Source organism: Thyridium curvatum, assembly GCF_004353045.1.
Source record: "Thyridium curvatum strain D216 chromosome Unknown NODE_83_length_185371_cov_79.390814, whole genome shotgun sequence".
Taxonomy (NCBI): domain Eukaryota; kingdom Fungi; phylum Ascomycota; class Sordariomycetes; order Thyridiales; family Thyridiaceae; genus Thyridium; species Thyridium curvatum.
Genome location: NW_022156838.1, coordinates 1 through 14830, shown reverse-complemented (window position 1 = coordinate 14830; position 14830 = coordinate 1). Strand labels below are relative to the sequence as shown.

Sequence of the window (14830 nt, the reverse complement as noted above, 5' to 3'; positions counted from 1 at the left end):
ACAGGAACATGACAAAGCGCACGTTATGCGAAGCCACCACAAGCTTTGGTGGCAGTCTGTAGACTGTCAAGATTTTGTCGCGATAGCCCAGTATAACTGCCCCTTGGCCTTCTGTACCACTGGCACGGGACTCAATCTGTCCGCCAGCACCCACTTGACGTCGCAACAGCCAGCGGATCGAAACAACTCTTCCATCTCTTGCCGTGTGAAACCTTCTGGCTTGCCCACGGTGTGACGAGCGGCGTGTGTCCTCAAAGCTTCTTCGATCCGCTCCTTGTCACCACTCCGCTTCACTTCGGCCTGGTATTCCCTTTGCGCCGCTGTGCTACCATCGACAGGGGCCCAGTCAATCACCAATAGCTTACCACCCGACTTGAGACGGCAAGCAAGCTTTTGCATCGCAGACGTCGGGTCCTGGACATGGTGTAGCGCCATGCTGATGGCGACCAGATCAAAGTTATGCAGTTCCTCCTCATTCAGTGGAGGTTCCGTCGGACCGGCATCGTCAGTGATCAAATCACCACGCACACACATCATTTCATGTAGTTTCAGCCCAAGACTGGATGCTGTGGATCGATACTTCTCAAGCATACTGGACGAGACATCGACACCGATGGCGGAAGAGAACAGCGGCTTTAGTGCCTTGGATATGAGCCCGTCCCCGCAGGCGTAGTCGAGCATGCGTCGTTCGATATCCGAGGGTGGCAGGCCTGCCCAGGTCGAGAAATCGGGAGATACTAGAAAATCCGTGATTTGTTTGTGCAGATCCAGCACCCATTGCGGCCATGGGCCGGGCGCAATATTGCTGCAATGTGCATCATGTCAGCACATGGGGCGAACTATCTGGGGGCGAAATCACGGACTCGAAATGTTTGGCGTTCTTTTGTGCCAATGTGTCCCCGTCAGACGCGCTGACGGCCTCAGTCCCTGGTGCCATGATCACAGGATGATGGATCTGGGTGGGGTCTTCAAGATGGTGCCGGCTTAGGTACAGTCCAAGGCGCAGTCCGTTTCAATACTTCGTATGCTTTGCTTGGAAGGAAGTTGGTGAGTTGTCCGTGCCTTTAGGACACGTCCGGTCAAGATTGTGGGAAGGTTGGGCTTTCGGCAACTTTCCAGCTTGCACCGTACGATAACGAAAAAGTTTTTGGTGACCGTCCTTCAACAACGGGCCGAGTTGAGCGGGGTTCTAGAGCCGAAACAGTATTCTTCACGCTTGGCGAGGTAGTTGTGTCGGACTCTTGGGAAGCTGATCGGCCCGCAAGTCGACGGGGGCTGAAGGGTAAGACCGATCAGTAGTTTTGGGGGGCGTCGAAAGGGGGGAGGGTTGCGGTGACGACATCACTTACGAGTTTACCCAGCAAGAACTCCGTTCGGAATGCCAATCCCGGCTATACTACATCCGGCTATCCTGCTTGACACGGATGTCCATTTGCACCACACACGTATTGAAAGGTCATGTCTTAGACACAAGCTTGTGTCTGGATAATCACGTCGGGTGCAAATAGTGGCACATCCCGCCATCCTTGTTGGGATTTGGGGAAGGTATTTGACCGTGCAAGACATGTGACGGACCTGTGAATAGTGCACAGAGGTTGCTATTCAAGGATTTAGCCCCTCTGCCAGGTCTCGAAACGCCCACACAAAAGGCACATTGGTATAACAGCATGGCTTTATGCAAACAAAGCGCCTCCTGCCTGAAACAACAAGTATTCAGATCCTTCTTTGCTTCAAATAAATACACGATCTGAGGTAAGATAGCGTTGTAATTCCGTTTCAGAATGTGACGCGTACGTGCCTCTAAGTTTGTGGTCAAGCTGTCGATTGTTGTTGTGTGAAGTGCTTGAAGAAACTCCAGGGAATCAAGTATGTAGGGTTTCTGTCAATCCGCTGCAGTGGATAATTAAAAACAGGAGTCACCGCAGCCAGGTACAAGAAAGTCCAGATATAGCCCACGGTTCTCTCGAGCCATTGTCGACCGTGGATACCTGACTTCGCCTTGAAGTCGCTCCACAGCCATTGGATGCAGTCCTCGATCATGATGCCGGGCACCATGAGTGCGAAGCACTGCACCCCTCCTGAAAGACGCCACGACGTCATTCCCGAGCAGTAGTCAAGAAGAATGTGGAAGTGACCCGAGAGAATGAATATAATCAGCATCGTGAAGTAAGACTCGAGCAACGATGGAGGCAAACGCAGGATGCCACGCGTGATGAACTTGGCAACACCCTGGAGCGGAGCTCGCAGACACTGGTGCCAAAAATTGCTGGAGTGGTAAGCATTGACTGCAAAAGAAGGAGAAACGATGGCCGACTTACTTGAAGTATCTTCGCAGGGTAAAACACTGGCTATATTTCCCATACATTGGTGGCCACTGACTTACTGGGGATATACCCAGTCCGACAAAGATTAGAGCGAAAAGGCGATACCAAGTATCTAGCATCATCTTTCCAATCAAATACCAAGACATGAGCGTCCCCAGTAGCCGGCTTGTCAGATCTTGCTTGGTGACCGGATGAGGGTTAAGCGGTAGCCAGAGCCATTCCTTCCCGACAGCCCAGGCCTCAGCTGCCTCGGGTGGTTGCGGTTGACTCGTGATCAGGTCCATGAATAGGTATTGAAAAACAATCCATCCGACTTGCTGAAGCAAGAAGGATCTCTTCGTAGGTACCACGTTGCCAGGAAACTTTGGCATGCTCCTGATCTCGTATGAAGTCCCGACGCCGCGAAAGCTCCATATGGTAGCAGTTGCAAAATAAATTCTGCCAAAAAGAGTTGGGTTCGGGGGCGACGACTTCCACCGGGCCATCTCACGACGGATGTCCGCATCATCAAAGGGATTCAAGCATAAGAAGTTGAAGCAGTGAAAGACGTTGACATATCCGCACACAGCGAATCCCAGGTACATCATGACTTGAAGCGAGAACGCCGACGCTGTCTGAACACAGACCCAGGCCAGAAGTAGAAGGACTGGCAGTGCACCGAATCTCAGTACTGACCCTTTTGGGGTCGTGCAAACCAAGAAAGCGGTGATGATAGACTGCATGGCCATTGCTGCGGGAGCGCGAACGTCCCAAGTGATGAGGGTTGTAGGACTGTAGAAGGTTTGCATTTTGGCAAGATGGTGTATCGAATAGGAGACGAACCCATGAAAGGTGTGAAACAAGAGATCGAAAGAATGGTGAGTAGAAACATGTAAAATCCGCAGATGCTATCGTCAAGTTTATCACCTCGGGTTGTCCTACGCCAAGGCTTCAATATTGTTGTCTAATGCGGAATACTCTATGATCAGGAAGGGTGGCGCTCTGTTTCAAGGGTCCGATAGTTGACCACCAGGGTCCGGACCGGCGAACACGGGAGGAGACAACAAATTATCATAATCCTCTGTCGGTATGAAGGCCCTTGTTTTCTAGCTTCAAGAGGATCCAACACAGGACCAAAGTATATCGAAGACTTGGTCTTTTTTGTGGGGCTTAACGTAGATCCTAACACTGGAGACTGACAGGGCTCAATGCTGCGTTAAGATGTCATTCTTCAGTGGTTACTCGGATCTATTGTCACGTCTCACTACAATTCCCGCCAAACCTTAGAGGAGTCTCGCCTACGGGATCTCGGCCGACAATATGCGGGGACATCGGAGGCGGTAGGTATGCTGTCCACTCCGTTCGGCTGCCGAAGTCTCCATCACAGCGACACTTGCCGATCGGCCGCTGGGACTTTTGTGTCTTACAAGAATTCACCGTGATGGCAAACCGTTGGTCACACATCGCTTTCACATTGGAAGTGAGGTTGCCTTAAAGTGCCTCACCAGGACATCTGTATAATATCGAGTGCATGTCTCGTCAAAATAAGACATTCATGCATCGAAAGTTGTTCGGGTCGAATCGACTGTGACCTTGTTCAAACGTTCAAGATGAGGCTGCTTGTGGACGGATCAACATTCACTGAGCACCTCATCCGGCTCTCGCTGACATTCATAGGGGGCTCTGCTTGTCTCCTCTCTATTGTAGCGATAGTGGAGCTCTTCTTTCCAAGCTTGCTCCCTAGGTTTCTCTGTGATGCACTATCCAAGGTGATAAATGTACAGTCACCACTACTCTCTTTTCTTTGCATACATGATTGACAAGTTCCAGATCTATCTCAATCGAGCGTTCCCCATTAAGCACCGAGATGGTGTTCGTGATCTACCATCTTGTCCATACCAATGGCCTGACGGGCAGGGCGATGCGGGCAAATTCCTCTCGGGGATCGAAAATTCCGCTCTGTGGGAGAGCAAATATGGGAGCGTGTACCGTATCTGGGCAGGAATGAAGCCGGAAATGTAAGCACAAACAGAGTCTCTCCCTGGCAGGAGCCGCTCAACAAAGGATACTGATCCAGCAGTGTGTTGACGAGGCCCCATCAGCTGTCGGGCATCTTTGGTGATTCCGATAAGCACATCAAGGCTGCTGCGAATGATTCGGGAGCATACATGGATCAATTGCTCGGAAAGTGCATTGGGCTCATCAGCGGAGCAGCTTGGAGAAGGGTCAGAGCCATTACCGAGACTCCATTCGGATACCGGACCGTCTCGGCCAGGCTGACTCATATTGAGAGTCATGTTATCCAGCATTTTGACGGCCTCCATAGGACTGGCAGGCTGGGGCAAGGAGCTTTGCATCCGGCCGAGGACATGAAGATGTTGCCGTTCTGGATAGTTTGCGAGCTATTCTACGGCCAACTGCCACCAGAGCTGGTCGGGGAGCTCGTCCAACTTGCCCCTCTCCGAGAGCACATATTTCACCACGTCGTCCAAGGTGGGTTGACCCGATTCGCCTGGTCTAAATGGCTACCCATAAGGGCAAACACCGAGCTGCGGGCCTTTCAACGCCGCTGGAGGGCCTTCAATGCAGCGGCCCGAGGCTACGCTCAGACCCACGATGCCACCGCACCGATACTTCGCATGTATGAGGCTCTGGACCGCGGAGACATCAGCGAGGATGAGCTAGTGCAGACCCTCGACGAATCGCTTTATGCCAACCTTGACGTTACAACGGGGGCACTTTCTTGGAACTTAGTCTTCTTGGCAGCCCACCAAGATGTCCAGGAGCGACTGCGAACAGAAGTGCAGCTTGCGTTGCGAGAAGACCGGATGGCCGAGTATGTGTGTAGTGACTCGACCTACCTTGCAGCGTGTGTGCTCGAGTCTAGCCGCCTGAAACCACTCGCTGCTTTTAGCGTTCCGCAAGCAGCACCCACTACGCGCGAAGTCGACGGATACATGATCCCGGCCCGGACCAACATCATTGTCGACTCCTACGCTTTGAATATCCAGAGCGACACATGGGCTCCGGACAATGCCACCTATCGGCCGGACCGGTTCCTCGAAAAGCGAGGCGCAGAGCTCAGGTACCGTTTCTGGAGATTTGGCTTCGGCCCACGGCAGTGTATGGGCAAGTACGTCGCAGACTTGACAATTAGGCGGACTCTGGTACATATTGTGCAAGGATATGACTTGGGTTGGCTAGACAAGGAAGACTGGGCCCGTAAGGATGACACCTGGATCACACATCCCGATTTCCTACTGAAGTGTACTACGAGGAAGAGGTGATAGCCTTAAAGGATGCCAAAAATGGCCTGTTTCGGCGAAAAGTCACTGCCATAGTGGAAAGGGGGACATTAGTTGGTTGACAAAAGACACGATAACAATCACGTCAAACATTGCAATGCCAAGTCTTCGCTGAGGACCGTGAGCTTTCACACGGTCTTCGGCCAGGCCTTATGAGAGAAAACTCAGTAATCAAGTTGTGAGGAGGATGGAGACGGGTCTATTCAAGCAAAAGCGCATCATCACCCGGCGTGTGTGCTTGGTATCGTAAATGATCGAGCCCGCCAGCCAGGTCATCCAGCGTCCAGGGCTACTGGTATCTGACCTAGCCGGTTGGTCAATGACAAACACCACTGTCTCATCAGCTTCCGGAAGAAGTCAGCTGAAGGCTCCTGAAACTCGACTATTAGAGCCCGAACGACGTCCTGATAGTTTCGCAGCTCCCTCGCTAGAATCCGTTTCATTATAACTAGCTGCTCCTGGGGCTCGAGCTCGAAGACGCCGAACTGAAGATTCGGCATCCTCGCGTCAGAGACAGGTCCACCCCCGCGTGGGTCGAGACCAGAAGACCTGACAACGTCCTCGAAGAGCACAAGCATAATATCCAGACATGTAGTGATCATGATGAAAGAGCACCGGCATACCTGGCCCTTGTGCTGGCCACTGGTCAGCTTGATTACTTCAGCGAGGCATGATTTGTTGAGTTTCATGATCTCGTCAAGCGTTCCTGTTTTGGAGCGCAGATATGTCTCGAGGCGGTTTGTCATCCGACACAGCGACATGAGGTGCGCTACACGCTCTTTGCTGCATTCGTCGGCATCGCTTTGCGGCGAATTGTTCAGCAGAGACGTAGCTGCTGTACTGGCAGTATCTATCAAAGAAGAAGCGCGCTGCTTATCTGACCTTGCATTCGGAAGCGCCGCCGACGATTGCGAGTCTGCCGATGGTTGCTGAGGGTCGTCACTGTTCGACAAATCCCAGTTCCACCCGAATGACTCGTTGGGAAAGTCCATGTGGACGATTGGATTGTATCCCATCAGGTCCGCTGTGACGTTGAAGTTACCGGGGCTCATGAACTGCGTGGCCGTTGGTTCGGTCATATCGGGAAGCGCATGAATCGTGTCAAGAGGCACGGTTTTGGGAGGGGAACCCGGGGCCGGGCAGTTCGCTCCCAAAGACGCTGTTCGTTGCCGTGCTGCAGCGCCGTCGTCGTTGTCATGCCTCCGCTTTGACGTGCGTCCAACCATGGACACCTTGTATACGCAGCTCAGGGTATTTTGTCGACAGCGGTTACACCCAGTCCTTTCACCACTGCACCGGACCTGCACTCAACCGCAGTGTCAGCCAACAACATGATTGTCCAAAGCGCTGTGTTGCTGCCGTGCTTCTGGGTCGTTCAATAAGGAGCGGAAGGGCGGTTCGTACCTTGGAAGCGTGACACTCTGTACAGGCGGCTCGCATGCGCGGAGGCTTGCTTGCAATAGGCCTGGCCTCACGTGCCGAGTTGAGAGAGGCACCCGGCTTGTCGGACCTACTCACGGTTGACATTAAGGTTAGCTTAATTGCCAGGGAGCAAACCCCGATTGCGCGATTCCCTGGAAAATTGAGACATGAACCGCCAGTCTGCACAACGGGTGCTTTTCAATTGCCCTGGCTCAACAACCGGTGCCGAGACTCATGGTTGCGCTCCGGCCCAATGTCAGAGTAGAAGCGGAGGTGGCGTGCTGAGAAGAAACAAGCTCATTCTCTCTCAAACCCTCGCGATGCCCACATGCAGGCTGACCGTGCATATGCACATCAAAAACAGACACCAATTAAGACGGACAAGTGTCATCGAGTAAGCTATCCTCCTGACTTAAACCTGAGCCACATAGCATACTGGATGGCATCTGTGCCGTAGGGGACGCAATCCTTTTCTTTGGCCCCCCACTCACAAGGACACGCCAGGGTGATGGTGGCGTTTTGGTTGCCAAGACGCTCAGCTCATACATCGGCCCCATAAAGACGCAAGATGCCGAGTGCAACCATTGAGGGCCATGGCCAAGAAGCCCAGTGAGGGTGGGCCACTATTGTGAAGAGTAACCCTGCTGTGGAAGCATGCCATACGATAGCGAAAAGAAAGAAAATACAGCAGCATGGTCCAATCGGATACTTATCCTTGTATCTCTGTAATCAGCACTAGACTTACACGGCATACAATTGTCGATCGCCGCCACAGGGAAACAAGCACTCCGAGACTAATAGGCCGTACCGGGCAGACGAGTAATCTGCTCGGGCATTCAACTGCACCAACCACAACGATTATCTTCCTTGACCAGTACGTCGAAGGATGTCACTTTTTTTTGCTGTAAACTTGCCGGACGGATGGCCATAATTCTATCACAAGATATACAGCATGAAGGCAAAGTTCTTGTATCTTACTGAGAAGATCAATCAGCTTGCCTCTAGGTAAGACAACCAATTCCGACACACAGTACACCAACACATTTATACAACACAATGAACACAATAGCCGTATTCCAAAGACACAATGACAATTCCCAGTACTTGAAAACACAGATATGGTGTCTGACTTGGCCACCCCTGGCTCGAAGGCTTGACCTCTGTTGACCGCGTGTGTGGGAGGCCCGGACTTGGATCCGGAATTTGAACCCGACTACGGTTGCCGATTTTGTGGTTTTGACGTGGCTGCACACTGCGTGCGCTGTCCGGACGGCCCTGGAGAAGATGGCTTTTTGCGAACCTTGGGACAGCAAACTCTTGTGCTGGCGCGAGAAAGAACTATGGCTACTGTTGGAACTCCGGCACTAGGTGTGATCGCACTCCGGCTGTCGTCCGCTGTAGATCGGAGCAGGCAACATGCGGCTGTGAAGCAGCCATATGGTGACTGGCCGTGCGCAGTACGGATCATTGACAGCCTGAGGCTGAAGGCCCCTGATGCTGGTGTTAGAGGGCAATCTTAAATAGGAGGAGTTGTATATTATAGAGATAGAGAGAATAAGAATAAGAATAAGATTATAATAATTAGTTTAATAATATTTAGATATATATATATCTATTAAATATAGTTAAATTAATATTAATTGGTTATTAAAAGATATTTAATTACTTTTTTAATAGTAGATTAACTAATAATAAAGAGATAGAATTAATATATAAGATTTTAAGACTATATCTTATATTTTATTCTATAATTTCTATAGAATTAATATTTAAAAGATTAGTTTAAATATTATATAAAAAGATTAAAAGATTATATTATAAATTTATTATCTATTTAAAGAAGTTAAATAAATTTATAATATAATTATATATTATTATATAATTAAGATTATATAATAAACTTATTATCTATTTAAAGAAGTTAAATAAGTTTATAATATAATTATATATTATTATATAACTAAGAGTATATAATAAATTTATTATCTATTTAAAGAAGTTAAATAAGTTTAAAATATAATTATATATTATTATATAACTAAAAAAATATAGTATTCTTATCTAAGAATCTAATATCTAAAAGTTAAGATAATTTTTTAATCTTAAAATCTTTTAAGATTATATATAAAAAAATATTAAGAGATATCTTAAATAAAGATAGAGAGATATATAAAGAGATAAGTATAAAGATAAATATCTTAATAAAACTTTAATAAAGATTTATTAGCTTAGAATTTTAGGATATTAATTTAGTTCTTATATAAAATTTAATAAAGTAATACTTAATAATATACTTTATATAATTTATTTTAAAAATATCTTAAATAAATTATAATAATAATATTATTATCTTATTATATAATAATATATTTTAAAAATAGATAGAGAATATCTTTAAATAGATCTATTATATATTTAAATATAAGATATTATTCTTAATATAAAGATATAAGATAGATATTTAAAATAACTATAAGAAGAATATAATTAACTAAATACTTATATCTTTAATATAAATAATTAAAGAAATATATAATCTATCTTTTTAAAGAGATCTTAAGATATAAATAAAAGAAAGACTAAAGAGAATAATAGAGATTAAGAATTTAAGAGACTATATAGATACTTAATAAAATATTAAAAGTCTAGATATTAAAGATTATATAATAAGCTTTTTAAATATCTATAGATTTATTTTATATCCTATATAATAATCTTATACTCTTATATAAGAGATATTAGAATTATTATTAGTAAGAACTTTAGCTATTATATAAACTCTTTTATTAGATAAAAGATATATATAATTAATAGAGATCTTTCTATAGATTTATTATATAGAAGAATATAAATAGTTAGTCTTCTCTAGCTAAGAAATTATATATAATCTTCTATTAATATATAAAATCTAGAATAGATCTATTAAGAAGAATAAAATTATAATCTTTTAAAAGAGATAGAAGTCTATATAAAACTATATTAAAAGACTATATAATATTCTTTATAATAAGATATAATACTTTATTAAATTTTATAAGTAATTAGAAATTATTAAGAACTAATACTATATAATATTTCTAGATATTCTTATTAATTATATAGAAGAATTCTATCTTAATTATATTAATCTAGAAAGATACTAATATAATATCTATTAAATTATAAATAGCTACTTTAATTTAATTATTAGCTATAATAACTATTAAACTGACTAGATTATACTTATCTTTATATAGATAAAGTATAAGAACTCTAATAAATTACTATTAAAAATCTTAGAGATATTATTAAATAAGCTCTAACTTATATAATAAGCTTTAAAGAAAGGCTATTAAGAAGAAATAGCTCTTTATATAGCTATAATAAGAGCCTATAAGAAGGTTTTAGAGCTAGAGATAATACTACTTTAATAAAAGCTAATATATAAAGCCTTCTTTATAGATTTATATATATTATTTTAAGTTATAATAAATAGAAGTATATTAATATAATATCTAATTATTAGTCTATATAATATTAGCTTTATTAATTAAAGATATAATTATATAAACTAGAAAAAGATATACTCTCTAACTAAGATCTATTAATAGTAATTATTATAGAGATTATTATATTATATAAAGAGATTATACCATAATAAGAAGTACTTTATTTATAAGAAGAAAGAATACTAGTTAATAAACTATAATTATATAGAGTAAGATAGAGCTAAGATATAATATCTTAATATAGATAATATTAAGAAATATAACTATATATAATAAGATTATAAAGTCTTTCTATAGAAGTATAAAAGCTATAATCTAAGTATAATTATATATAAGAAAGATAATAATAATATAGAGAAAGATCTTAATCTAGATAAAGCTTAAGAAGTAATATAGTTTCTAATAGATATAATATAGTTTTATTATATAATAAAGAAAGATATATATATTACTATATAAATTATAAAGATAGATTAGTTTATATTAAATAACCTCTATATATAATAATATTAAGAAGAACTATAGGATATAAAAGCTATATAAGTCTTAATAATAGAAAAGATATAGGCTATAATATATATATAAGAGTATCTAGATATAAAGATAGACTAGATATCTAGAAGTATCTAAATTAAATTTAGAGAAGATATTCTCTTATATATTATAGATATAATAAAGATTTAAAACTCTATTAACTAAATTACTTATTATATTCTTAATATATTAATCTTATTTCTTCTTAGCCTATATAATATTAATAGATTAAAGATATATTTTAATAATATTAATAATACTATTATATAAGAAGATAGAAAGATAATATTAGTTATCTAGAAATAAGAATATCTATTCTTTAATATTAGCTATATAAAAGCTAGATTATACTTTATAGAAGTATAGCTATAATAGCTATATTAAAGATTTAGATATCTATATATAGAATATCTATATATTCTTCTTAAGAAGATAGATTATAATAATATATATATAAAGACTTTAGAGAAAATCTAGAAGTTTTACTATTATTATTAATTATATAATCTAGCCTTAAGATAATTTAAATTTTTAATTAAGAATAAGTATAAGTTTAATTATAAAATTATAATTAATATTATATATATTAATAGAAGATATATATTATATATTATTAATATAGTAATATTATTCTAGATAATAATCTTTTTAAAGTTATTATCTATATAAGATATATAGAATATACTCTATAAATACTAGATCTATATATATTAAGAGCTATCTAATAATATTATCTATAATCTAAATATAAACTTTTTATTTAATAAGTTTAAAGACTAAGCTAGAATTCTAGAGATTATATATAAAAAGATATTAATAAAAGCCTACTAAATAGTTAGTAAGATTAAGAGATTATATAGATCTTTATACTAAATCTTTAATATTCTTTTTAAGAAACTAGATTATTATATAGATAAAGAGATAATCTTATAAATAGTAGTTAAGACTCTAAATAATATTATTAATCTAAATAAACTTATATTAATCTTATTAATATTTAATATATATCTAAGAATTAATAGTAACTTATCTCTATTTATTAAAGTATAATAGAAAGAACTTATAAGAGGGCATAATAAAAAGGGCTAAAGAATAGCCTAAGAGAGTAGTTATCAGTAAAGAAGCCCTCTAATAGTATAGAAGTAGAGGAGGCATGCTAAGAGTAAAGAGTCTATATTATAAGATCTCTAGCTTATTATATAATAACTAGGGTTAGGTCTAGAAGAAAGGTATCACAGAATCAACTGCTGTTACTGTAGGGCACTGCCCTAAGGACGGTTAGTATAATAAGATAGGCAGAAACATATAGGCTGTTAGATTACCCTAGATTATAATAATCTATTATAAGGACTTACTATAGATTATAGTAATCTATTATAATCTATTGTCTATATATATAGATATATATCTACCCTTAGATATCTACTCTAGATAGCTCTTTAGTATTTAAAGTATCTTATTTAATAAAGCACCTTTAAGTAAAGCTATCTTAGCTATAATTAAGTTAACTATTACTACTTAATAGTATTTATTACTTACTACTTATATAAACCTATATACCTCTAGTCCTATAAAGTAGTCTTACCTCTTAGAATTAAGAATTATTATATATTAAATATTCTTATTCAGTCAGTAGATTATACTCTAAGTAATACTTATAGAAACTATATTAGAATCTTAATCTATTAATAATACACCCTTATTTATAATAGAATAAGCTAATACTAAAATCTAATAACTCTCTACTTTAATATAGGTCTTATAGGTAGGAGGTACCTAGAGTATAAAGTATAAAGTTCTACTAATATATAGAGGAAGTAAGAAAGATCTCTAAGGATTTCTTACTTAATATAGAGGATATCTTATAAAGTATAAACCTAACTTTCTATATCTAGATAATTAGATACTCTTTATAGTAACTTAGCTTAAAGAAGAAGCCCTTATCTAGTTTAAACCTATATAGAGGAACTACTTAGAATATCTAAAGAATAATAAAGACCCTAAGGCTTAAGCTATCTTTATAAGAGGCTTTATTATATTTAAGAAAGCTATTAAGATAGCTTTTAGAGATCTAGATAAGGAATAAACAGTAGAATAATAGCTAATAATATTCTAATAGATAGGATCTATATCTAGCTATATTATTAGATTTAGATAGGTTTTAAGTCCTCTTAAATAGAAAGATAAACCTCTAATAATTATATTTTATATCAGGCTAAAGGTAGAAGTGTGACGATCCTTGATCCCAAGAGGCAAGACTACTTCGTAGGATCGGAAGCGTGTGGGTTTATGTAAGCAGTAAGTGATGGGCGCTGCTGAGCAATGGTGGTTGACTTGATCGTAGCTAAGATAGCTTCACTCAAAGGTACTTTATTGAATGAGATACTTTGAATACTGGAGAGCTATCTAGGTAGGTTTTCTAAGCGTAGACATCGTCTGTATATATAGACTGCTGGATCACTCTGGATCACTGAGCCAGAGTGATAGATCACTTGCGATCAGTGAGGATCACTGATCGAGCGTGATCGCTTATCTTATCTATTCTGCTGGTCCTGACCGCCCGGGTCACCTGCCCCGCGGTACCATGCCTTGATTTCGTGACACGATGTCTCCCCTCCAGGTCGACGTCCCGACGACCCTGGCCGCTTCTTAAGACCCCTGGTGTTGGGTCCTAACTTCTACCGTAGGTGCCAAACTCTCCCCTCGATTCTTCCTGCATCCTTCTGACAGTCATGTCTTCAGGCCGCATTGAGAAACGGAAATCTCAGCCATCGCGCAACCGCGACGCTTTATTGAACGAAATCCTCCGAGACGGTTTTGAAGTGATGCCGTGCTCGTACTGCTTCGACCACAACTTGGTCTGCAAAATGATTGAAAGGACAAAAAGATGCCAAACATGCGTGGGTTTGGGTCGATCGTGTGATGGGACAGGTGTCCCCGTGGGTGTCTGTATGTACTGTTGCCCTGTCGACCAAGAAAATGGTGTGCTGACCGCAAAGTGTCCCGCGTGACTGCCGAAGCCAAGCGATTAGAGCGAGAGGAGATAGACGAGGAAGAAAAATTCCTGGAACTCCAGAAACAGATCAACGAGGTGTCTGCTCGCTTAATTCGCTTGCGCAAACAACGTCGTTCTCTCCGCGAGAAGGGGATACAGATGGTACAGCGTGGTTTGCAAAATTTGGATGAGCTGGAGGAAATGGAGCGAAAGGAGTCTGAGGCCGCCGCGCAGGAATCTTCTGCGGTCCTAGAGGTGCAGGCTAACGGTGGTTTCGATGTGATCGACTGGAGTACCGTTGGTTTGGGCGGTGGTCAGTTGTTGACTGGTCTCGACTTTGCTGGTGGAACTGCCGAAGCTTCCGCTGGCAATGCGTCAGGTTCCCGATAGGTTCCCAGGTGTTTTCTGTAGTGTCGTAGCCCTTCCACTTGACCAGGTACTTGCCGTCTGATACCCGCTGTTCCAGTACTTGTTCGACTTCGTACTCTTCTTCTTCTGTCTCCACTTCTACTGGTTCCTTCAGCCGCACTCCCGGAGGGGCTGGTTCCAGTAGGGAAACGTGAAAAACTGGATGAATCCGCATCGTTTTTGGTAGTGACAGTCTGTAGTTGGATGTCGAGATTTTCTGTACAATCTTGAATGGTCCTAGTTTTTTGTGATCCAATTTGTCGCTAGGTCGTTTTGTGGTGATGTTTTTCCGTAGTAGGTAGACCATGTCTCCCTCCGAGAAGGATGGTCCCTTCATCCTTTTTCTGTTGTAGTAATGGCGGACTCGTTCTTGGA

The 14830-nt window shown here is 41.1% G+C and overlaps 5 protein-coding genes across 5 annotated transcripts; 2 read left to right on the top strand and 3 right to left on the bottom strand.

Moving 5' to 3' along the window:
- Window positions 1-66: 66 nt before the first annotated feature.
- On the bottom strand, window positions 67-937 carry E0L32_010357 (uncharacterized protein; the record flags this gene model as incomplete). The annotated part of the gene is made up of 2 exons (XM_031132966.1): window positions 67-805; window positions 864-937. The coding sequence occupies 2 exons, from the start codon at window positions 935-937 to the stop codon at window positions 67-69; spliced, it is 813 nt and encodes a 270-aa protein (XP_030989613.1).
- An 875-nt stretch (window positions 938-1812) lies between these two features.
- Window positions 1813-3112, bottom strand: E0L32_010356 (uncharacterized protein; the record flags this gene model as incomplete). The annotated part of the gene is made up of 2 exons (XM_031132965.1): window positions 1813-2250; window positions 2384-3112. 2 exons carry the CDS (start codon window positions 3110-3112, stop codon window positions 1813-1815), a joined length of 1167 nt encoding a protein of 388 aa, XP_030989612.1.
- A 1003-nt stretch (window positions 3113-4115) lies between these two features.
- E0L32_010355 (uncharacterized protein) lies at window positions 4116-5590 on the top strand (the record flags this gene model as incomplete). The annotated part of the gene is made up of 2 exons (XM_031132964.1): window positions 4116-4321; window positions 4384-5590. The coding sequence occupies 2 exons, from the start codon at window positions 4116-4118 to the stop codon at window positions 5588-5590; spliced, it is 1413 nt and encodes a 470-aa protein (XP_030989611.1).
- A 290-nt stretch (window positions 5591-5880) lies between these two features.
- Window positions 5881-6834, bottom strand: E0L32_010354 (uncharacterized protein; the record flags this gene model as incomplete). The annotated part of the gene is made up of 1 exon (XM_031132963.1): window positions 5881-6834. One exon carries the CDS (start codon window positions 6832-6834, stop codon window positions 5881-5883), a length of 954 nt encoding a protein of 317 aa, XP_030989610.1.
- A 6950-nt stretch (window positions 6835-13784) lies between these two features.
- On the top strand, window positions 13785-14437 carry E0L32_010353 (uncharacterized protein; the record flags this gene model as incomplete). The annotated part of the gene is made up of 2 exons (XM_031132961.1): window positions 13785-14001; window positions 14052-14437. The coding sequence occupies 2 exons, from the start codon at window positions 13785-13787 to the stop codon at window positions 14435-14437; spliced, it is 603 nt and encodes a 200-aa protein (XP_030989609.1).
- Between the last annotated feature and the right edge of the window lie 393 nt (window positions 14438-14830).